Raw genomic sequence first — 24,350 nt, forward strand, 5'->3', positions numbered from 1 at the left:
GTGCTGCTAGATGGGTAGCTGGTTGGGTTTGTTTTGCGTTTGGGTTGGGTTTGGGTGGATTGTTTTGGTTTGGTTTGGTTTGGTTTTGGTTTGGTTTGGTTTGGGCAGACTGACCCGCAGCAGCACCACTGCGCAAACAGGGTGCTGCTCGTTGAGCCAGGAGGTAAACACACACTTTTTAATTGCGTAGCTGGGCTTCTGCATTGCACGGGGTACTGACGGGACGGCCTTGCGCTGCCAAGGCACGGGTAACCAACAGCAAACTGGCTGCAGAAATTAAACGAAGAAAAGGATCGCGCCACAGGGCCCAGGCTGGGCGGGGCCATGTCAGAGCTCAGCCCCGGCCGCACCGCCCCTCCCCGCCGGTGAGACCGCCCACGCGCGGAGCCCCATGGGAGTTGTAGTTATTTCCACTCCCGCCGGAGCGCTCGGGGCCTTCCCTGTACAAGCGTGCGCGGGGAGCGCCCTGCTCCCAAGGTGCTCCGCGACGGTGCCGGGGCAGTGAAGCGAAGGGGACTACGTTTCCCGAGGTGCCCCGCGGGCGGCGCTGGCCGGGCGCGGCGGGGCGGTTGGCGGAACCGGCGCGGCGGTTGAATTGCGGCGGCAGGAGCGCCATGGAGCTGGCGGCGCTCGTCAGGAAGCTGGGTAACGGCTGGCGGCAGCCTCCTTCCCCCTCCCCTTACCCCTCCGACCCTTCGCGTTACCGGGCCGCCGCGCTTCTCGCCCCTCTCCCGTGGCGTTGTTGTCCGAAGGAGGAATTGTCCGGTAATCTTAACTCGGTTTTGTCCCGTTGGGGGGGGTTAGGTCACGAGCTGGCAGAGATACGAGAACGCTCTCTGAGGAATATCCTGCTGAAACTGGATCACAACTTGATTTCCTACGCCGATCTAGTCCAGGAGAAAGTGCTTTTCCCTAACCTGCTGGAGTGGTTCAATTTTCCGGTAGTGCCAATGAAAGAGGAAGTGCTGAATTTTGTGAGCGGTTTGATCAAGGTACGACTAACTTGCCTTTATCCTTAAACCATCCTTAAACCATCTTTGGGGTGCTAAACAAAACTATACGCTATGTAGTTTTGTAGCTCCTGGTAATGAGATTCTACACTGTCTTTTACAAAGCAGGGAAAAAAGAAACATTCTATCATTCTATGTAAACATAAATGGAAACCGTTTGAGTGGCTTGCTATGCAATTGTTTGGAGGGGTGGCTGGAAAAATGATTATTTACTGTCTTTCTGCTTTAGTTTTTCTTCAGTTTCCCATTTAGTGTTTTAATTTCTTCTTGGGTAAGCACTTGCACTGTTCCTGAGAAGTGAAGATTTGAGCAGTGTTACTATTCATTCTTAAAAGGTTGAGAGAATTTTGCTTAAGTTTTACAGATTTCAGCCGATGAGAATGTTTTAATCACTAAACAGCAATTATACAGAAGAAATGAAAAAGCATATCCTTGATACCAGTGAAAGGTCTACAAAACCCCAAAACAAATAAAGGGCAAACCAAACTTAAGTGTTGTTTATAACTCCTTTTCTTTTTTCCCTTCCTTTCTCAGAAGTCCTTAAGATTCTTCCAACTAACTGTTAATTATTTGTCCTAATGTAGCATCCAGCTGCTGCCCAGAAGATGATTGGAATTGGTGCTGTGGAGTTCTTCTCTCAGCTTCGTGCTGATGTTGAACCAAACTTGCAAGCTATAATTGATGGGATTGTGGATGGACTGTTCTTACTTCCTGCTGAAATTCCTAGTTATTTACCACGAGATTATCAGGCTCAGTCTTCAGTAGATCAACAAGGTAAACTATATATTTGGGAGCGTGACTTATTTAGAATGAAAATAAAGTAAATGAACAGCTTCTAGGTTTTGAAAAGTGGACCTTTTGAGTTGATGAATGTATTCTTGGGAATTGAGTGAAGTCAATGATTATGCCAGAAAAAGCGTGACCTTAGTTTAATCATGTAATGCCTTTAATGGAATTATCTGCACAAGAAAAGCCCTGTTTGTAATCAGACATTCTGTCCAGTTTCACAGTGTGTATTAACTTATAATTTGAAAGAGGCATGACACAGGAGTAACTTCCAAAGATTGCTTTATGGTAGCGAGTGTAGCAACTTTTTGAACAAAACTAAAATTAAGCTGGCATGCTTTGCTACATTTTGCATAGCGGACTTTAACTCTGGGAGGAATAAAAAAAAATACAAGCAGTAAATTACCCTAGTAGAAGTTTTTATTTTAAAACTGCTAAGGCCTTACATAATCCTCCAACATCTGTGGGAAAGCCACAGATGTTATACTGTACAGTAGTAATGGCCACAACTCTGTCACACTGTGCAATCTCAGAGATAAAAGTAGCTTTTCTGTTGTTTTTGCAACCTGTCCAATGCTCAGAATTTCAATTTGCCAGAACAATCTGATGGCTGTTCATTGATTTATTTTTTTATTTTTTTTATTTTCTCCTCCCTGTGTCCCAATAAAAGTTCACCAAGATTTTCATCTAAAATCCCTGGTGTATGGGGAATAATGTAATATATGCATTCTTAAAATATATTTATTTGGAACTCCCTAATTGAAATATAACACACATTTCCTTCTTATACTGTAAATTACATATATGAGTGATCAAATAAGTTCCAGAGAGATTGCTTTTGGTGTTACATACCTTGTGTAGATTTTGTAACGTAGTTTGCATATTGATTGTATCTATTAAATATTAATATGCATATTATATACAGGGGACACAACATTTCAGCTGACTTGAAAAAGTAGCAGTATGGAGACATTTTTGATTATAAAAGTTGCTTTTATAAATAAATAACTACAAATAGCATCTTAGCTCCTATTTCTCCCTCAGTATGCAAGGTAGTGTAAAAAAAGAAAGGGGGGGAATTGCAAAATGCACTTATAAAATAAGACATGATTACAGTTTTGTTTTCTTTGCTTTCCCAAGTTCATTTTAAATCACTTTCATTAGTAGGACGAAAAGGAGGCAGTTCAGGTAAAGCAATAAAGATAAATTAACTTTTGCTCTCTTTTTTTCTAATTTACTTTTTTTTTTTTTTTAATTTACCCTTTATTTGTTGTAGTTCCACCTCAAGAGGAAGTATTCACTGGATATTTTTGTCAAGATAGAAGCAATATGCCACAGTTAGAAATACCTCTCAAAAGAACGCATGGTATGTATATTAATCACAGAAAGTATGTATGTAATTGCAGAAAGTCCATAGAGATGTTCTATAGATTGAATTTCAATTTCAAATATTAATATTGGTTATTCTTTTTCCTGTATTTTAGGTGCTTTAGAAATCTTTACCTTATACCTAAATAAAAAAGTGTTACATTTTTATTTATTGTCAGTAAAATATGAAAATAATATTGACAAACGCAGACAAGTATTACTTTGACAAGTCTTTGCCTGCACCAATATGCTAGTGGCAATTCCCATAATTAACATATAATACAGTGCTGAGAAGTAGATTTTAAAACCTGACTTTGTAGTTACTGTATATAAATCACTAGATTACTTTTTAGCAATGCATTATCTATCTTTAGAATTGTGGAATAACTTCTGTGAACTTAAAGTACATTAAAAGTTACGTAGTGTTATAATTTAGTAACAACTAGAATTTCTTCTGCCTTAAAAGTAAAAGCATGAGGTCAATTTCCCGCTTTTAGAGATTATGCAAGTATTCTTTAGCAGCAGAACAAAATTATAACTTGACTGGAAGCATGATGTGGTCAATCAAGTACTCTTTCACTAATAATGTGTTTTCCATTTGCTAAAACCTATTTCAATAATCCTGTGCCATTCTAGTGCTCTAAGTTGTAAACGACCTTAAAGACGATCTAATTCCAAGCCCCCTGCCATGGGCAGGGACACCTCCCACTAGATCAGGTTGCTCCAACCCCCATCCAACTTGGCCTTGAACATGGATGGGTCATCCATGGCTTTTCTGGGTAACCTCTTCCAGTGTTTCACCATGCTCTGCATGAAGAATTTCCTCCTAACATCTAATCAATCTAATCAAAGTCACACATCTTTTAGTTTAAAAACATTCCCCCTTGTCATGTCATTGTCTGACTGAGTAAAAAGTCACTCTCCGTCTTTTTTATAAGCTCCCTTTAAGTACTGAAAAGCTGTAATGAGGTCTCCTTGGAGCCTTCTACAGCCTAAACATCCCCAGTCCTTTTCGTAGGAGAGGGGCTCCAGCCCATCTTCGTGGCCCTCCTCTGGACCCACTCTAACATCTTCACATCCTTCTGGATGCGGTATTCCAGGTGGGGCCTCTCAAGAGCAGAGCAGAGGGGCACAACCTCTTCCCTTGACCTGCTGGCCATCCCTCTGTTGATGCAGTTCAGGATGCAGTTGGCCTTCTGGGCTGCAAGCACACACTGCTGGCTCATGTTGAGCTCTTTGTCCACCAGAACCCCCAAGTTCTTCTCTGCAGTGCTGCTCTAAATGAGTTCTTCTCCCAGGCTGTACTAATGTCTGGGATTGCCCTGAGCCAGATGCAGCACCTTGCACTTGGACTTATGGAACCTCATTAAGTTCTTGTGGGCCCACTTTGCAAGCTTGTCCGGGTCCCTTAGGATGGCATCCCTTCCTTCTGTTGAATCAACTGTACCACTCAGCTTGGTATCATCTACAAACTTGCTGAGGGTGCACTTGATCCTAACTGTCTGTGTCATTGATGAAGTTGTTAAATGGCACTGGTCCCAAGACAGACCACTGAGGGACACCACTTGTCACCAGCCTCCATCTGGACATAGAGCCATTGACCACACCTCTCTGGGTGTGACCTTCAAGCCAAATCCTTATCTCCTTAATGGTCCACCCATCAAATCCATATCTCTTCAATTTTGGAGATCAGTGTGTTGTGCAGGACCGTGTCAGAAGCCTTGCAGAAGTCCAGGTAGATGACATTAGTCGGTCTTCCCTTGCCACCTTGATGCAGTCACTGCATCATAGAAGGCCACCAGATTGGTCAGGTACAACTTGCCCTTAATAATCACATTTCATTGTGATTTGGCCTTTATTCTTTGATATTGCTGAAAACTCATCAGTAGTGCTTCATTTTCTTTTTTAAATCTATATTTAGTAAAAGGAATTTTTTTTCAGGTCTCATATAGAATATCATATTTGATAGTTATACTCTAGTATACTCTACTCATATAGAGTATCATATCATATTTGACTGCTATAGAAATATACAGTTTAATATTTCTATAAAATATGCTCTAAAATACCTGCTTTTTTCCTTCAGCAAAATGCTTGAAATTTTCCACTTTTCCTTGGCTAACTCTTACTTCAACTGATAGACACATTCTTTCATCAAATGAAAGGTACAGTAATAGAAGCATTGTGTTATTTTGTTTTTGTTTTTAATTGTTTTTGGGGGGTTCTAAACTTCTTTCCTTCTGTAATTAGGCTGTTCCTGTAAATAACCAATGAGTTAATCTTTGATAAATGGTTGTAAATACTACACTGAAGTTTAGCAGAGCAGATAAACAAGGAGTTGTAACAGGGCAGGATTCTTCCTAATGCCTGTATCAATTCTTAGTGTTTAATTCGGAGTATGTTTTTTGTTCATGTCGGTTCAGTTTTCTAAATTTGTCAAGTGAGTCAAATACGTCATTCAGTTAATTTTAGAACATGCTGGAACAAAATCTTTATTTTATCACTGTTTTCCACCCCCCCCCCCCCCCCCCGCCACTTGATAGAGAAAAACTTTTGTTGCAGTGCCTTATTCAAGCAATAAGGCACTCAGATCTTCTTTCTGCACTGGTATTTTTTCTTCATATAGAAAACTAATGTCTGAAGTGGCCCAAAGAAGCTTTTCCCAAGGAAATGTGGGATTCCTTGTGGGATGGATTTGCTGGCATAGCCAGCAATGCATTGTGGTGAACTAGATTATTTAGCAAGTCTGGTTAATTGTAAGATTTCTTGTAACAGATTTTTACTTTTTTTCCTTTCAAAAGATCTCTGAAGTTGGAAAATCTTTTTAACTTTTCATCTGCTTTATGTAGAAAGTGCAGTGTAGGAAAAAAATTAGATCCTTGGAATAGGACATTTGAAATTTTAATGGTGGTTTTTAAAACAGTAAAAATAGAAAAAAGGAAAACCGAAGTAGAACATCCAAAAGGCTCTTTTATTTACTGTAATACATTTTAGCTAATAGCTACTAAATTTGTTACTTTATATAACTTCCCACATATATAATTTGAGTGTTTCATAGTTCTACATGAACCTTACTAACCGAAGAAGCTTTGTAAGTGTTAGACTGCGTGCTATATACCACTGAGATAATCACTAGCTTCACAGAGAATTACCAGTCTTTCTTATTTTAATTTCAAATTCAGAATCAATACGGTTATTTCTCTTCTGGGAACTTAATTTTACATGACAGCTGGAATTGAGTTTTTCCTTTATTGTATACACAATTAGCGTAGCTAAGGAATAACTCAAGTTTAAAAAAAAAAATTGCTAGACAGTAGAATTACAACTGTTTTTTTGGTTCTTCAGTGTTGTGATTATAACTTTCTTGTAGAGAGTTGTTCAAGCTAATGATTACTGTTTTCTTGTTTTTAATGTGCATTTAAACACAAACTGCATTTTTAGCTCTTTGAGAAGTAGCAACCAAAGTTTAATTTGGAGTACTTGTGAGCTTCTTCAGGATGTGATTATGCAAGATTTTCCTGCTGAGATCTTCCTTCAAAGACCAAAGATTGTTCAGGCAAGAACTAACATCAAGTTTACTGATTCTTGTTTTGTTATGGAATCAGCTTTGTCAAGTAAGAAATGATGTAAATGATACAATTTGTTTCTTAGCAGAAGTCCCTTTAAGTCAAACTCTCGATGCACTGAAACAGTGACATTAGCTCTAAATTATATATGTATTAGATCTAATTATTTTGTTGTAATCATGTATATTATTAATCAGTAATGAAGTGTGTGGTGAAGTAATACTTCATTTCATCTGGGTAAGGCAAAATTGCGTTCCTGGAATACACACACCATCCAAGGGCATCCCATCATAAAAGCAGTAGTTTAATTGGAAATAAAATAATGAGAAACTCAGTTTTTCTTTGAGACTGATAGCCTTGTATTCAGTGAGAAAACAGTACTTAAGTCTATTTATTCATTGTTATGATTTTTACTTAGAGACATTTTTGAACTGTATTTAGTGCAAGGTTCTTTCTATCCTGACTGCTCATGAAAGTGCAGTAATATTGAGCTACTAGTGTTAATGGTTTTATATTTGCAGAGCCTTTTATCTCTGCTAAACCTGGCTTTTGGAGGAGATGGAAGGCATCGGTTAGCTTTGCAGGCCGTGTCTTGCCTGCAACAGTTGTGCATCTTCTTAAGAAGCAGACTTAACTTTCACAGAGATCCAAGTTTTTTTTCCACTGAGCAAGGTGGGTATTTTTAAATAGTTTAATATTGTGTTTTTCTTAAAGGTAAGAATGTCTAATATTATTTAAAAAAAAAAAAAAAAACAAAAAAAAACACTACTTTATAGTGAACGGAATCTTGTGAAACTGTTTTGCTAAGTGATGATGTTCAGTACTATTTATGTTAGTAAATGTTTCTTGAGTACTTGCATTATTTAAGAATACTTATTTTTCAATATTAAACATTTTCAAATTAAATGTATTATTTGAATCATTTCCTATGATATTCCATGTATCAACTTTTTTTCAGTAGACAACTATTTTTAGGTTAGCAGGAGAGGGGTTTACAAATAAACCTAAACGAAATTTGTAAAATAAAAGTGGGCAGTCTTTGAGTCTCAGAAAAGTTTTTGAGTTATTAGTGCTTAACAGTTTACTTACAAATTGCTTGAAACTTGGTAACTTCTTTGTATTCTGATGTCTGAGAATAATTCAATCATTGTTTCAAATTTTACAGTTGTTAGGGCAATGTTTTCAGGGCTTAAATTTTGTAGATTTTAATGATGTAGACTAGTTGTAATGATTTTCTTATTTCCATTTTGTCAGCTGGATTTAATCAACAAATGTCAGTCTGGTTCTCTTCATAAAATTGCCAATATACTTCGTCTCTTAATCTTTTAATCTATCAGCTGTTTCTTTACTAATTACATTATAACATCAGCAAATCCAATAGCCTTAGTCAGAGACTGTGTTTGTATTTTGGTCGGTTATGACGTAAATCTTGTTGGCTCTTTTTTTATATGTTTTTGTATCTGTAACTCAGCGTCTTTATGCTTGACTTGAAATACTTGACCACATCCAGTGCGACATTAATTTGAAGCTTATGTAGCTTAAAAAACATAATTCTCCATTGTGCAGTTCTCAGACTGAAACAATTACCAAAATATGGTATGAAATTATTCCCGTGTTTTGATTTTTTTTTTTAAATATTCAAAATTTATTATTAATAAATTAACACTGTAGTTTTCATTGTTTTGATGCTTGCCAGTGTTAGGCCATCCTAGCTTGCCAAACTTGTAGTTTTTCATATGCTACCTTAGTCAAGTAATGGTAAAAGTAATTATATAGTATTGTTAAGAATAATAGATTTCATTAATGGATAATATACAACTTTTATAAAGGCACAGCTTCACAGAATTCATCTATATCTTATTGTCAAGAAGCAAGAGGTCCTCCTCGTTCTCAGAATCCATCACCTGGAAGTAGTAGTCCTCGGCCATCTGTGGTTGGAAGGACAGTTCAGCGTCCTAGAGGAGATGGTCAAGATTGGGATGCAGCATCTTCTAGGTGAATAAAATAGGAAATAAAGTTATACTTCAATTAGTATTATTAATAGAGGATTATGGCATCAACTCCTTTGCAGTGTGTGGTATTATGTGAGTTTTGTTAACCAGCTAAAATTCAAACCATGTTTATGGGAAGTAATCAAATGGCGCAAAAAATCAAACAGTTCTTTAAATAGTGTTGAGAATACTTGAGATCAGTCTTACCTGCCATATTCTGTACCCAACCAATACTTTTAACAAATCTAAGTATTATTATTATGCTGTTTGCATGTGTATTCTTGAAAGACAAATAAATGTTTATTCAGGGTTAAGTCAGGGTTTTTTATTTTTAGTTGGCAGATGAACCCATAGGTTCTTAAAAACTGTATGGCCATCACATAGGTAACAGTGTAAAGTATTGCCAAAAATACTGTGTTGTATAAAGATTTCCAATAAACTCTTTAAACCTTGGTGCTAAAGCTGACAACAAATTTCAGGTGTACATCTTCTAAAAATGCAGCTTCGATTTGAAATTCCAAATTCACTGCATGTCCTCAACATGTTGAGATGGTTGTTTGTGTGTGGATGTTACTTATCTTGATATAATGTACTTAAAGCTACCAGTCCAGAATCACCATCGTATTTACTGCGTAACATTTGGGAACTTAAAAGGTCTTACAAATCCTTACCATGTGCTCATTTGTAGTTCTTTTGAGTCTTTATGGCGTATTGTCTTAATGATTGAGTAACTCCTAAGAATTCAAATAGTGATTTTACAGATGAGAATAGCTCACAGAGTTATGTGTATATGCGTTTTGAGAGTGAGTCGTTATGGTAAAAGGTTGTTTTTACTCACATTACGTCTAGTATATTCAGGTTTTGCTATGTATGTGTCACTATAAATGACTTCCAGGTTTTAGGCATTCTAGGAGCTGGCTATTTTTCTGAGATGAACAGTTAACAGTTCAGTATGTTGGAGCATATTGTGCAAGAGACGGTGATGGCTCTGGCTATGACTGTAGTAAGGAAATTTGCATAAAAGATAATGCCAATGATGAGGCATCTATGAAATAGAGGGTGAGATAGTGATAATTCATTAAAAGTATAAGGCCATACTGAGAGCTGTTCATGAAGGTACACTTCTCTTCATGCATCCTTTCTGCCCCTGAATCATATTTGTTATGATTTGTTTGTTTGATTATAATGTAACTCAGAAGTAAGGTAAAGAAAAATGTAGCATTGAATAGAAAATATATTTAAGGAGCCAATGAAACAAATTACTATAATGTTGCTTTGACATTTTTGATTCTAATATGGAAGAGCAATTGTTAATGAATCTTATCCTTTTGAGCAAAATATGTAATATATAAACTATTTGTTTTTTGCAGTTCTATAAATAACTCTTTTTTCCTTATTCTTGAATCTTGAGACTCTTCAATCTGTCTGTTTGTCTATTTCAAATTCTGCCTGGAAACTTAACCTTTCCTCTTCTGAATTGTTTTTGATTGATACCTCTTCTTCCTTACCCTCTGGTAAGTGCAGTCAGAACCACTATGTATTGTTGAACTCTCCTATTTCACTTGCAGTCTTCTATCATCCTCTTAATCTTAGCTTTTAAACTCTTAGTTACTGTTCTTGAGATTTTTTTTTTGTTAGGTAGACAAAATAACACAGTAATACCACAATTCAGTTTCTTCAGCTTGTTTAACAGTAACAGGGAAAAAAAAACAAAAAAAACAAACCTATAAAAGTTATGCAGGTTGTTAAAGCAATTCAAATGTTGTTTACTATGCTAGTTAGATTAACTCAGAATTACGTTAATGATAATGCAGCCAACAGAATTAAATTCCTTCTGAAAGCACCTGGAAAGTGAAGCTACGAACTATGTATTTTTATGTAGTTAAAAGCTTTATATACATACATGTCTTATTTTAATATATACTTGGTTGCACTTTTTGGGGAAGGTAACATTTTCTGTTTAACGGTGGACAGAGAAAGCCCTACAGTCTGTAATAAAGTCTGTAATATTTTCTTCCTAAGGGTTCTGTGGCTAGCTGCATAGAATGGTTTTAATGTAGTTGGTATAATTTGAGTTGAAATTTGATTTAATGTGGCCTTGCTTCAAGCATCTGTTAGACTTTCTTCATAAAAAAAAAATTCAAATCAACTGATTTTTCTCTTGCAATATTGTATCTCTTCATTGCATGTGATTTTTTTTTGAGTATACACTTTTAAGTGTGAAAATGACTGCTAAAACAGTAGGCATTCACTTGTGATCCTACTAGTTATGTTTTAAAAAAATATATAAATCATACAACAAAATCCTCAGCTTCCTGCAGCACTGGTGAGTATCAGAAAAGATTGGGAAGGAGGGGGATGCATTATAGAAAGAAGATGTCAAAATACTTCTTGTCATCTTTTACATATACGGATTTTCTTTGCAAGACTTAACATATCTCTGTTTATCTTTTGTTTGTTTTTTTCTTTATTGTTTTAAGTGGAAACAGTACTCAAGCAAATGCAAACTCAAGAATCTCTCTGCATTCTCCACTTGACATACAACATATTGGCCTGCCAGATACTGAAAATGAAGACACTTTAGAATTGCAGATGAAGCAGCTTAGCCTTCCTCAGTTCTGTGTTTCAGTCTTGGAAAACGCTATACCTCTTTTAAGAACAGGTGAGAAAATTCTGAATGAAATACTTCACTGGAGATTTTTGTTCAGATCATAAAGCTTCAATCTTCTGTTTGATTTACAGACCTGTGGAAGTTTTAGGTGCTTTAGGGACAGTGAGGAGTGGTAGGATTAAGTGTGTGTGTGTGAGGGGAAAAATGGCACGGTGAAATAGAACATCACTCAAGAAGAAGGAAAAAAAAAATGCTTACCAAAATATGTGTCCCAATCTCTTTGAACATGTATTTTTTCTCATGTTCAAGAATTAATAAACAGATTCGGAAAAAATGTTTGTTTTTATTATGTATGAAGTAAGAAACACGAGTAAAGATGGTCTAATTGCAACTAATGATTTTTATTTCACCTTAATTCTAAATTGCAAAATCTTTTGTTAGTGTTTTTGTTCTTAGGTTGTCTAAAATGGTATTTATTTGTAAAACAATTCAAAATAGATATTGGTGGAAGTTTTCAAATATAGGAGCTGGAAATATGTTTCCAGCTATTTCCATATTGATTTGTGATTGATTAGAATACTAAGTGTTTGTTTTTTGTTTTTTTTTTGGTAGTACGCCTGTCACAGCTGGAATATGAGGATTTAATTAAAAAAATAAAAAATAAAATATGTATGAATCTTATACTTTTATTCAGTGTTCTTTTTTTTATTCATTATAACTTTTTATGACTTCCTCTTTTATCACAAAATACTCTTTTACTTAGTGTATTTGATAGTAACATCAGCATTCATCTATGTCACTAAGAAAGTTTATTCAATCCATTTTTTTTGGTAATAAAGCAAACTCACATTAATAAGAGCTTTGCTTTTTCCTTTTAGGATAGTGATATTACATAAAAATACTAACGCTTCAGAAGCACATTCTTGACTTCTGGCATCATCATTTATTATGTAGAAAATTTTATTTCCCATCTTTTCCATTTCTGACATGTCACTTCAAATCTATGGAGTTAAAATATAGTGAGTTTTTTCCATCGTTGAGGAGTGTTTGTTTAAAGTTTCTTTGCAGCTTATCATAGAACTAAAATTCATTTTCAGATGAATTTGGCCATTTCTCTTGCTCTTTTTTCTAAACTTCTACTTAGTCTAATAGATCATATTTCTTCCTTCTTCCACTGTGCTATAATGAGACAGAGATAAGAAAACCAATATTTTTATCTAGTTCCCATTGATCTGAAACCCTGTGATGTGAGTGCACACTGTGACATTGTAAGACAGTCACTGTCTTACAGCGCTGTAACGCACTGTTCCTCATATAATGGTGTTTTCTGAATTGCTTTTTCAGTAAAATGAACAGGAACCTTTACTAGCATTATTATCACTTTAAAATAAATATCCTTTTTCTTCCAACTAGTTAAGTTACTAGGTACGGGAAAATCAATAACTCTACTGTAAAATTCACTTATTTGTATTTTACAATGTAACATATCTTTTGGTTAAGCTCAAATTCTGTTTCTTGTAGAGATGCTCTCTGGAACTTTTACTTTGTTGTGCTGACCTGGTTTGTTATGTAAAGTTGTTTCAGAAATCAATAGTTGTGTTTTTTCTTTTTGGTTGTTTTTGTTTTTTTTTTTTTTTTTTTTTTTTGGGTTTTGTTTGTGGTTTTTTTGTTACCATTTTGTCTGAAGTTCAGTGGCTTAAAGTCAGTGCTAATACAGAATGTCTTAATGACAATTATTTAAATCTGAACATATCCGTCTTACTCTGCGTTTCATAATAACGAACTGTTATGATTCCCCCAGGTGTTGAGAAATGAGTATCTTGCAAATGTACTCATGTAAGACTATGGTGCAATGGTCTTAGAATCATAGAATATCCTGAATTGGAAGGGACCCATAGGGATCATCAAGTCCAACTCCTGGCACCGCACTGGTCTACCCAAAAGTTTAGACCATGTGACTAAGTGGACAGATATGTTTAAAAAGTAAAACAAACAGATATTCGAACACCTTATTGCTTCCTTATTCAGCTAGTTTGGCTTGTAAGATCAAACTCTTTAAAGTGATTTTGGTCCAGCTCTGTAGGTGCAAATGTGCTCTTACAAGCCAAGTTTAGGCACAAAACTATGTGTTTCAGAGTTGGGTTTGGAGAATACCTGTTACTTAATTTCAAATTCCTGTCCTTTGCCAATATTGTAGCAATTTAAAGGTTCTCATATTGCTTCCCAGTTTCACTGATATATAACATAAGGTGATGGAGATAATTCTATTTTAGATGGAGGTAATTTAGATGGAGATAGTTCTATTTTAGAACTACATTCCTCTCCTTGACTGAAGTCGCATCCTGTGGATCTGCTACTATCACGTCAGCTGTCTTGTCATACTAACCTCATACATAGGCAAAGATTGAGAGAGTTTAGTCTCTTCGCATAGACTTGTGTTTGTTATTTGTCTGCCTGTAATTAAAATGAGTAACAGCAATAGTGATGATCTGTATGGAGAATTGTAATGTAGACCGTTCAAAACAACTGGATGTGATAGTTGTGCATGTATGTCAATTCATGCTGCTGGCCCACTTTGACATCTGAGTACCTGTGCTATCTGCAGTTCCTGTGGGCTTGCCTCCATGTAATACTTACATCTTTCCTTGTGATAGTTTCTAAACAGTGTTGCAGAGAGAGTTAATAGTACTTTAGTTTACATTTCATTTAATATTTGTGAATTTTGTAGATCTGAAGGTAACAATTTGCTAAACTAGTCAGCTTGTGTAGCGGTAAAAAGTTATTTTAACTTTTTTTTTTTTTTTTGCTGTTAGGTTAATTATATATTCTTTAGTGTAGTCTTCAGCAGAAATACTAATATTTCTGTATTAAAATACTAATAATACAAGGAGAATGGAAGCTACGTTTGATGTGATTAGCTATTGTATTATTTGCTTTTGAAATCAGATTCATAACTGTGTTGTATATGGATAAGGAGATTATACCAATATAGACAGGTTATCTCAGCAATCTGCCTAGCGGGAAGGCCATAGTCAGCTGAATTAACAATTCAGTATCTTTGTATGTGTATGAATATATTTGTCATATTCTTCTGGAGGTAGAGTTTCTTATATTAAAGTGTTCCAAAAATATTAATCATGCTAAATGATTCTGAAAAAACAGAATACTGACTTTGTCCTATTCATTGGTTCTGCCAACTCATTCTTATGGCAGTCCTGAGTTTGTACTAGCCTATGAAGTAGGAACAGTAGAACAGCATTTTTGTTAATTAAGATATTTCTGTTACTGCTTATGAAGTATTTTCCTTATCAGGTGTCACTGCAATCTGGTGTGAACCAGTCAGTACTTGATTGGGAAAACTGCTTTAACTTTATTTGCTATCAAGATAATTACATATTCTTCAATGTAGTCTTCGAGGGTGGTATCCAGCTACAGAATAGATTTTTTGCGTGGAAGTTATTTCCTGCACTATTGCAAGTGTAATGTTTAGCTTTTAACTTCAAAATTTTCTGAAACTACAGCTCAAATTAAAAGCACCCTTATTTAATACTTGCATTAGAATAGTATTCTTTTATTTTTCCTAGTGATTTATGAAGTCACCTTTCAACTGCTTTTGACACAAGAAATTTGATTAAGAATTTGCAAAATAATGAAGAGAGGACGAAAGTTATCAGGCATATACTTCTCAAATTGGTAATATTTGCTTAAAATGAATGGAATACAGCACTTCTGTTAGATTGGAAAAAGCAAGCCTTCAAAAAAGGCCCTGTGCCCTTCCTGCCATATGCTCGCTCAAAGCAGAACACTTCAGCTGCAAATTGCATGAGCTTTCATCATTTTCCCTACATTACTGACGCACACATTTTCCCTCCACCCCCCTTCAAGTATACCAACAAGGCTTCTGCAGTGTGTAAAATCTACAAAAGGTAGATATACTATTTTGTTCTCTCTTTTATACACACTGTATCAAGCTATGGAGCTTGCTTTTTAATTTTTAAAACAGATCTTGAGGGATGCTAAGTCTTTATCGTAGTTCAAAAATGAATTGGAAAATTCAGCGGTGTGTAGAATTCATCCGTGCTTTTAAATAGAAACACACCATCAAGAAGTAACTAAGCCAACAGTTGAGATAAATCAAGTATTTGGGGGAAACTGTCACAGTATGGTTCTCTAGGATGCCAAACATCCTTGGCATCCTCTGTTATCTGAGGTTGAAAATACTTGGTTGAACTCCAGATATTCTGCCTTGTTCTTTGTGAAACATCCTAATCTTTCACTGCTTCTCCTCTAACATCTCATTATTTGTGGATCTTAGGGAGGGGTTGTATTTGTAGTTGTAAATATTTAAGCTTAGGTCAGGCTTCTTTGTAGTCCGATGTCCAAGCATAAAGCTGTACAAAGTATCAAAGTCACTAATAGACAGCTCAGAGTAGCCTTGTTATTAAGAGATTCTGAGTCAGAAGGAGCAACAAAATATTAGGGAAAGGGGAGAAAATGTTACAGAGAAAAGTACAAGCAGATAAAGTGGTTATTCATCTGCCTTTCAAAAGAAGACCTCAAACAAAATAGTCTAGGAGGAAAGCCATTCTGCTATACTGAAAATGCAGATTATCAGGCAACATATATTGAATATCTGTAACCCAGCTCTCTCGATGGATGTGGTGGTGGAAGTGACTATTCTGAACTTCATCAAAATCCAGTAACTGGATTTACAGCTGTAATAAAACATAAATTGTATTGCAGGATATAAGCAAATGCAGTGTGTTTTTTCATGGATATGATTGCTTTAATGTCTTCTATTGTGGTTTTGCCTAGTTGTTGTCTTCCATGTTCTTAGAGCTGTTGCTGGTTGAGGGTAGTTAGCATTAGCGTAACAGAAGTGTACAGGAAAACTAACATTTCGAAATTTCAGGTTAAGAATAATCCCTTGTTCAGCTTGCTGTTGTCTCAATGTCATGTTATTTTGCTTATATTTTAATTTATCCTCTCATTTGTATTCCTAGGCAGTAGGAGAGTGACAATGGAAGTTCTTGAGTTGCTTGTTGAAAACATGTACCTTATTGGTGATGCTATTTCTGAGAATGTTTGGGAAGATGAAAGCCTTTTTGGATTGGAACTGGTAAGACTTTTTTAGGCTTCAGTCAAACATATTTAATAGTCTGCTTTTGTAAGCTTTTGACGTTTTCTGACATGATTAATATACATATCTAATGTTCTGCTGAGCTATCGTTTTGAAAAATCTTAAATAGTTTATTACTGGTTTTATCACTGGCACATTCTTTTTATTTTAAATTTATTTTAAAAAGTTCTTTTACCAGAAGATACTGAAGTTTCACCTCAAGAAAATAAATCATGAGTTTTGTCTTGTAGTGAAAAGCTGTTAAGTAGCCTTTGAAACACGTGTAAGAAATGATCTAAGGGAAAAGTACTGACTGAAAATGTTGAAGAGCATTTTGATTTAAATGACAGGTTTCGCTTTATTTACACCTTATAAACTATGTGTTTAAAAGTAGGGAGATAACTGTTTAGGTCCAAAACTGGAATTGTAAAGTACATGGTGTCCACTTCTCACACAGGACTTACAGATCTCTGCACAGATTTCAGCTATTCTAACTCTGTTGCTTTGCTGGAAAGAAAGGAGAAAGCTGTTTGGCCCAAGGGAGATTCTAAGCATTATGGTGCTGATGGCTGAGCAATTTAAATTGCTGGAAAGACATACCTGAGCATAGTTGAGAATCATTATAGAGATGAAATATTAATGGTATTCCAATAATTATTAAAATATTACTGGAGACTTACCTACTTGCTACTGTACAAATGGTTATATATTAGCTATAGAACCTATCCAAGAATGAGAACTTTTTTCTTTGAATTAGTATATTGTTCTGTCAAAAATCTATTGTCATTGATTAACACCATGTCAATACTGAAGATTTCTTGCACTAATCTAAGAAGTTTTGCTTGGGAAAGTCTGTAAAAGAACTGTGGTGGTTTCACACTGATGGCTAGCTAAATTCCACCTCACCAGTCTCTCCTTCCCCTTCCTCAGAACAGAGAGAAAATATGAGGAAAAAAGGCTCATGGGTTGAGATGAGGAGTGGTTTAATTAAAGGAAGCAAAAGGAGAAAATTATTCTCTACTTCCTGTCAGCAAGTGATATTCAGCAAGATGTCTGTCACATCTAGGGAAGTAAGGCCTTAATATGCATAGGGATTGCTCAGGAAGACAGATGCTTTCATAATGAGCATCCCCAGCACAGTGTGACAAGCTGTAACTCTGGCATTGCCAGGATCAGGGCGTGCTTCTTTCAGACATTCTATCGTTTTTTTTGGGGTTCCACAGTTGTTTAGTAGTAAGGTTTAAAACCACTGGAGGAGGCAGGTGACAGGTACTTGCCCATATCTTCACACGCCACTACCACACTGCCCGTGCGGCATTGTTAATTGTTTAACTTTAGAAAAAAGCATCCTGAAGACTACTGTTGGTTACCCAAGGACATTCAAAATACTCAAAAGCTATTGTAGCTATCCCACAAGGAGAGGAGGAGGAGGTACCATTCCTTATATCCTCCACCAAATGGGTCCCAGAGGAGAAAAGGGAGAAAGTGTAGTTGTTAATATTCTCCAGGAGATAGCTCCCGAAGTACACAGGTGATAGCAGAGATAATCTAAGAGCTTAATATAATCTTTGTCTAGTTGTTACATGACACGAATTAGTATATCCAGTTGCATACAAATCTGTCAAAGTATAGTAGAAATGATGAGCATCATCTCACATATGCTATATTGATTGCTGTTAGATGCCTGGAAACAAAAGTTGTTCTACTAACAAGCAAAAATCTGCAAATAAGCTTGGTAATTGTATGCAGTTATACCTATTTAAAACAAAACAAAAATATTTGGTGTTATATGGTGGTATAAGTTGATACCAAAGTTCTTCCACAGGTAGAGCTTTGAGATTTATTAGTAAAGTATTAGTTTGTTTAAACTTAACCTCATAGAGGTGTAGTATCTACATTTATGATGCAGAACTGAATTGTGCAGTGCCATTCAAAAAAGCTAAATTTGATAGAACAATTTGATTAAAAAAAACAAAAACAATAAAAAAGCTCTTTATCTTTCGTAGTGTTTAAGTAGAAGATGAGCAACTGTGTGAAACAACTGTTAAGTTTACCTATGTGTTACTTAATAATATATCGAATAAGATATCTTTTACCAGAAATAGTGTTTATAGAATTGTTAGTTTTCAGTGCTTAGAAAACATTCTTTCTCTTTGTTTTGTATTAGCTCTAAGGGGAGGAGGTCATGTGTCTCACTTCCAGGAAGCTTGAAAGCATTTCTTGCTGATTCTTGATGTTCCTTTGTTTATCCGGTTTTAAAACTCTGCAATTGATTATATTTGTGAAAATTATTTATTTTGGAAATCCCAATCAAAAATACTTACATTTGAATATCTATGCATTTCATGCATGTTTTTCTGCTTCCATCCTCCCAAATAAAGTTTTTTTTTTTTTTTATGGTTTTGTCATGTGTTCTTAAGTATGGTTTGATTCTGCCATGTCAAAAAGTTTTGTTATTGTAGCCTCCAGTTTTTTGGATCACAAGCTTTGAAAACAGTCCTTGCTGTCTCAAGGAGGAATAAAGTCTTTGATTCTACTGCTGACTTGAGATTCCATGGTCTTGCAGCAGAGGCTCTACTTCTTGTGAACTGTAGCAGCACAGAGAGAAACTTATTTTTTTGTACTCTATAAGAAGAGTACAAATCCTTTTCTTCTCACTGTGCAATAAGTTTTGATGATAATTTATTTAAAGACTTGATTTAGTCAATTGCTTTTTGTCATTTTCTTCAATTTTATCTAGAGTTGGATGTATTAACTCTTTAACAGTGATGAATAGAATTAATAAGTCAAATCTCACATTTGGTATTGCCTTCTTAATTGTTACTCTGAAAACTGGCATTCTAAATCTGGCATTCCAACTACAAAACCTGTTTTTTTCAAGTTCTAGAGAAATAAAAAATTCCCCTTCTTGTGTCAGTGAGTTGGATCCCTCCAAATGGTAGTGATTTTATATAATTTGAGAAATGTGCTGATGTTTCCTTTGAGGATGAATGGGAATATAAAACATTTGATCTCAAATATTTTCTTTAATTTCTTTTACATTTTTGAATTAGTTTCATTAGTGAGTTCAAACTAGATCCTAATATTTCTATACTGAAAAAGATGTTCAAAATATACTCTAATGCTAGAAGTTCCAAAATGGAGTATGAGCAAGAATTAAGAAATGAAGAGCAAGGGGAGAAGAAATGGAAGAGCGAGTTATTAATGGGTAACAAAGTATTCAGAACTGCAAATGAAGGTGTAAAGTGAAGTCTAGTACTTAGACAAAGTTCTATTTGGAAGCCGAATGAAATACTAATTTACAAATGGAAAAATGGTACAACACATACAGTATCTAGCATCTTCAAAATAACTATACATCTTTACAGCATTTATACAGTAATTATAACGTGTCAGTTACTTCTAATGATTGTGTGCTTTATTTTTTAATTTTATCTTTTCAGAGAGACAAATTGCTTCTGGTCTTGGGTTTGCTTGGAGAAACTATATTATATCACAAAACCAATATAAGTGCAGAGCAGCCTGAGGTGATGATGGTGCATCACAGAATGGCATTTACTAGCATTTCTCTTTTCACTATTAGATTGCTGCAAACACTTCTCCCCGTAGAAAAGGTAGGCCATCACTAATTTGAAAAGTGATTGTGTTTGGGTTTTGCATTTTAAGAGAGAATAAAGGGATGTTTTACTTAATGCTGGGAGAACAGCAACTAGACAGAGAAATTCATCTGACTTATATCGGCTGTTACATGGTTGAAGAAGGGAACTTTGTTCTTCAGGTGTTGGTGCATTCTGCAGAATCTGCTGCAGAATACAAGTCTAAAAAAAAACTTTTAATACAGTGTTTTTCATGAGGCTTTCAAAATGTAATGTTTTTTTCTTCCTGTAACTTTTTTTTCCTGGTATTATTCATGATTTGCAAAGCTATGCTGCCCCCTGCTTGTTTATTGTTAACATGGTATGACTAGTACTGTGTAAAATCATCACTCTTAATTTGATGGAATGTAGTGAGCAAATTTGCTTTACACTTTCTACTGATTTAAAATGTTTGTTTTTAATGCTCTTTAAACAAGTTCTTGGGTTGTTTCTTCTGAATTTATTTCTAATAGGGTTCTTGTAGTTGGAAGTTGTTGTAGGATGCAAAGTAGTAAAAAAAAAAAAAAAAAAAAAAAATCCTCTTTAAAAGTCTGTTTACATTTTTTGTCAGTTTAAATTGCATTATAGTTCTTTCTAGACATTGCTCAATTTGAATAGCAGATTGTGGTGGTTTTACTCGGGTGGGCAGCTGAGCTCCACCACAACTGCTCTGTCACTCCTGCTCTCCTCAAAGAGGAAGGGGGAGAAAATATAACACAGAACTCGAGGTTTGAGATTTAATTAAAGGGAAAGGGAATGGGGAGAAAAACAATAAGTCCACACGGAAGCACGAGGGGGGGGGGGGGAGGGGAAATTATTCTCTGCTTCCCATCAACGAGCGATGTTCGGCCACGTCCTGGGAAGCAGGGCCTCAAAAATGCGTAGTGGTTGTTCAGGAGGAACAGCCCCCTCCCCCATGAGAGCCCCCCCCTTTTATTGCTGAGTGTGACATCAGGTGTTATGGAATATCCCTTTGGTTGGTTTAGGTCAGCTGCCCTGGCAATGTCCCCTCCCCATCACTTGCTCACCCCCCGCCTGCTGGCTCTTGGGGGCTTGGAAGGAGTCCTGATGCTGTGCCAGCACTATGCAGCAATAGACACAACATTGGAGTGATATCAGTGCTGTTCCAGCTACGAGTGCAGAGCATAGCACTCTGGGCTGCTGCAGGGAAAAGGTGACTCCATCCCAGACAGACCCAACACACAGATTCACTTCTCAGTTACGTTTTTTTTTGCCACGAACATTAAATCTTTTACTAATGAAGTTGTTTCTTGTCCCTGAAAATAAGTGCAGGCATATTAATCTAATGATTTTTTAATTTTTATGCTTTCATGTATTTAATATAAAATTTTAAATTTGCATATAGCAGGAGTTGAAAATAGTTACTGCATTTGAGGTCAAAATTTAAGTTGAATGAAGACTTGCAGTAAGGAAGACAAACAAAAACAAAATGTAACCATCAGAAATCACAGTTCTTAGTATGTGATATTACTATATACAATTGTACACCTTTTCTTATTAGTAGGAGAGAAATAATTGTGGTCTGTATATTCTCTGCCATCTAGTGGTTGGACAGTAGACTGACCTGGCAAATCCATGAAGTTTTTAGTGCTGTGGCTGGATTGTATGCATCTCATATTTTGTGACTAGTTGCAGGTTTAATGTTAGAACTGGAATTTACTGGACTCCTACAATTTAATCAAAAAATAAATTCTTCATGTAGAACTCATTTGATTTTTTGTTTCTTCTAAATTTTAAGCAGTAGCAATAATGATGATACTTATTAGAAGACTGCAAATGCTGTTGTTGGTTTTACTGTATTTTCAGGCTGTGTTATTCTGACGCTTGTTTTCTTTTCTGAAGGCGAGTAAAGTTTCACAGAAGAGTTTGCTGAATGCTTTATTTCTTCTCTCTATGGATGTACCCTTTTCCTTGGAATATCCAAGCATTCATGAAGCTGTTGCAGCCTACCTGGAGCAGATGAGTTCCGAGAACTACAGTATTTATAAAAAAGCTTCAGAAGCTGCTTATTCCATTGAATGCACTTGTAGCTTTATGACTGAAGTTCATAAGAAGGTGTGGAATTCCATTATATAAAGCATTTTCTGTAGGCAAACTTATTTCCTGTGCTTGTTTTTTCCCCTTGTAAAAACTGTTCTGGCAGTGTAAAAGAAAACTAACGGATGTATTTTATACTCATGAGGGGGAAAAAACAAAGAAAAAAGTCAGATTGTAAGTGGGTTTATAATCTAATTATAGGCGAAGTAGTAGGAAAAAAACAAGTACTATATTTAAATATATAATGTGTATATGTATGCATGTGTGTATATGTTGTTGCCTAGTATTTAAATATTTTAGATAATTTAATTCCAAACTATCTGGTAATAGTATTTCTAATACACTACTACTTCTAGACTGTGTGAAATTTGGGTGGTTCACTTACGAGGACAACTGTTACATTATGTTTTATTAGTTTAGAGAGATTCCAGCATGGTGCTCAAATATTCTCCATTATTTGAATGGACTAGTAATTATTGCTGGTGCAAAATGCTTATTCTGTTGTCACCAAAATAAATATAAATGAATGAAATACAGCAATTGATATGTCCTGCTATCTTAAATTGGAGTTGATTCATCCTTTACATAAGCATGTCCTGAACTTAATCAGCAATTTACTCAAAATATTATTCATAATGAAGTTGTAATCTTCTTCAATTTTAAGTGGCTCATGCTTAATGTATTTGTCAAACAAGAGTATGAACACATAGGAAGATTAAAAAGATAAATAAATAAAAATTAATAGTGTTAAAATAGTGTTAATAGTGTTAAAAGTTAATAGCTTAACAGCTAAATTTTTATCATACTCTATTCTTGGATACTTCAGAAAGTTTTTTGAGTAGTGTTAGTAGCATGCTAGTTCATGCTGTGAAAAGTTAGATACTCTTTATTCCCAGTGAGTTTAATTGATCTTTATCTGGATTCAGCAGACAAAGAGTTGTCAGCTCACAGGAGTAGGTACTAAAATGTATTTGTTTGAAATCCAATGAGTTTGTTCGTTGGGTTAACTATAAGCTTCTCTGTGAAGGGCTGAATGAAACCATGTGTAGTAAAAACAGTGATGAATTATATAGTGAAGATTATACAGTAACATTTTATATTTTTATATTACAAAATTTGATAGTTTCTTTCTCTTTATTTTACTTTCCAGGGGGAGAAGAACTTTCCTGAATTATTAGAATTGGCAGATCAAGCCTTAAGTAGCCTACCCTACCATCAACATTTGCCCTTGCTTCAGGAATGCGTTCACATGTGCTCAAATCTGTAAGTACCTATAAAACTTAAGAAAATATCAATTAAAAAAAATAAATTATAATGCTTTCTCAGGTAGAATCTCAACTTGTTTGAAATATTTTTGCCCTTGTATTTAAACTTTTTTTTTCTTTTAGCCATTGGAAGATCTCTGGTAAATAATTTGTACCATCCTGTGGTAAATTTATTTATTTTTTTTTAAATGAGTGTCAGGTGCTAAAACCCCATGCTTTATTCTTTTCTCAGTGTAAGCTTTTATGATTTTGCCTTCAAAGAAGCAGTCTCAAAACATTTTGACCTGTCTTTTGAACCTTTTTTTAAAGTTCTTTTGTTCCTGGTGTATTTGTGTTCCTTTCCTTCAGAACTCATGAAGGACCTATTTTATTGCATATTGCAATAAATAAGATGCATATTGCATATTGAATCTTGTTTATTAAACAGCCTGTTTTAATTTTTAATGTTAAAGAACTTAAGGTACTCTATGGTGCCTGGAAACATTTTGTATCAAACTCTTAAGTAGAAATACCGAATCTGAATTTTATGCCCTTTCAGAACTTGAGTGCAGGTATTTTTTCAAAGGAAACTACTTTTAAGAGCTTTCTAATACTAGTAGCTTTTAATCCTGAAGTGTTCTAATCCTTGTAGAATTGTTTGCTTACAATTTCAGAAAACAGGAGTTCACTTAAACTGATTATTGTCTTTTGACTAATGTCAATTTTCTTTGTGACAATAAGATGGACTGCTATGTCTACATGTAAAAACAAAGATAACAAAACAAATCTGAAAGCACTTTTTTTTTTTTATAATTATATGCCATGTTTTAAAGACTATTGAAAGTCAGTAGAATTTGATATTTTCAGATTAATGTAAATGTTTATCAGGTTCCTAATTTTCACGAGAGTTTTGAAAAATGATGGTCTTTATTTTACATATAAGTATGGAAAGAAGGTATTTT

At 35.2% G+C, this 24,350-nt stretch overlaps 1 protein-coding gene across 1 annotated transcript in view; it reads left to right on the forward strand.

The window, feature by feature from the left end:
- The first annotated feature begins 597 nt into the window (after positions 1-597).
- Positions 598-24,350, forward strand: part of RTTN (rotatin) — an 83,984-nt gene continuing 60,231 nt past the window's right edge. Inside the window, exons 1-13 of the mRNA XM_032183039.1 lie at positions 598-645; positions 805-992; positions 1,595-1,784; positions 3,073-3,162; positions 5,251-5,329; positions 6,606-6,720; positions 7,252-7,402; positions 8,560-8,725; positions 11,202-11,383; positions 16,336-16,451; positions 19,895-20,065; positions 21,950-22,162; positions 23,295-23,407. Of these exons, the coding sequence (XP_032038930.1) occupies positions 615-645; positions 805-992; positions 1,595-1,784; positions 3,073-3,162; positions 5,251-5,329; positions 6,606-6,720; positions 7,252-7,402; positions 8,560-8,725; positions 11,202-11,383; positions 16,336-16,451; positions 19,895-20,065; positions 21,950-22,162; positions 23,295-23,407 (1,805 nt within the window). The 5' untranslated portion in view covers positions 598-614. The remainder of the gene's footprint in view (positions 646-804; positions 993-1,594; positions 1,785-3,072; positions 3,163-5,250; positions 5,330-6,605; positions 6,721-7,251; positions 7,403-8,559; positions 8,726-11,201; positions 11,384-16,335; positions 16,452-19,894; positions 20,066-21,949; positions 22,163-23,294; positions 23,408-24,350) is intronic.

Source organism: Aythya fuligula, chromosome 2 (genome assembly GCF_009819795.1).
Source record: "Aythya fuligula isolate bAytFul2 chromosome 2, bAytFul2.pri, whole genome shotgun sequence".
NCBI lineage: Eukaryota > Metazoa > Chordata > Aves > Anseriformes > Anatidae > Aythya > Aythya fuligula.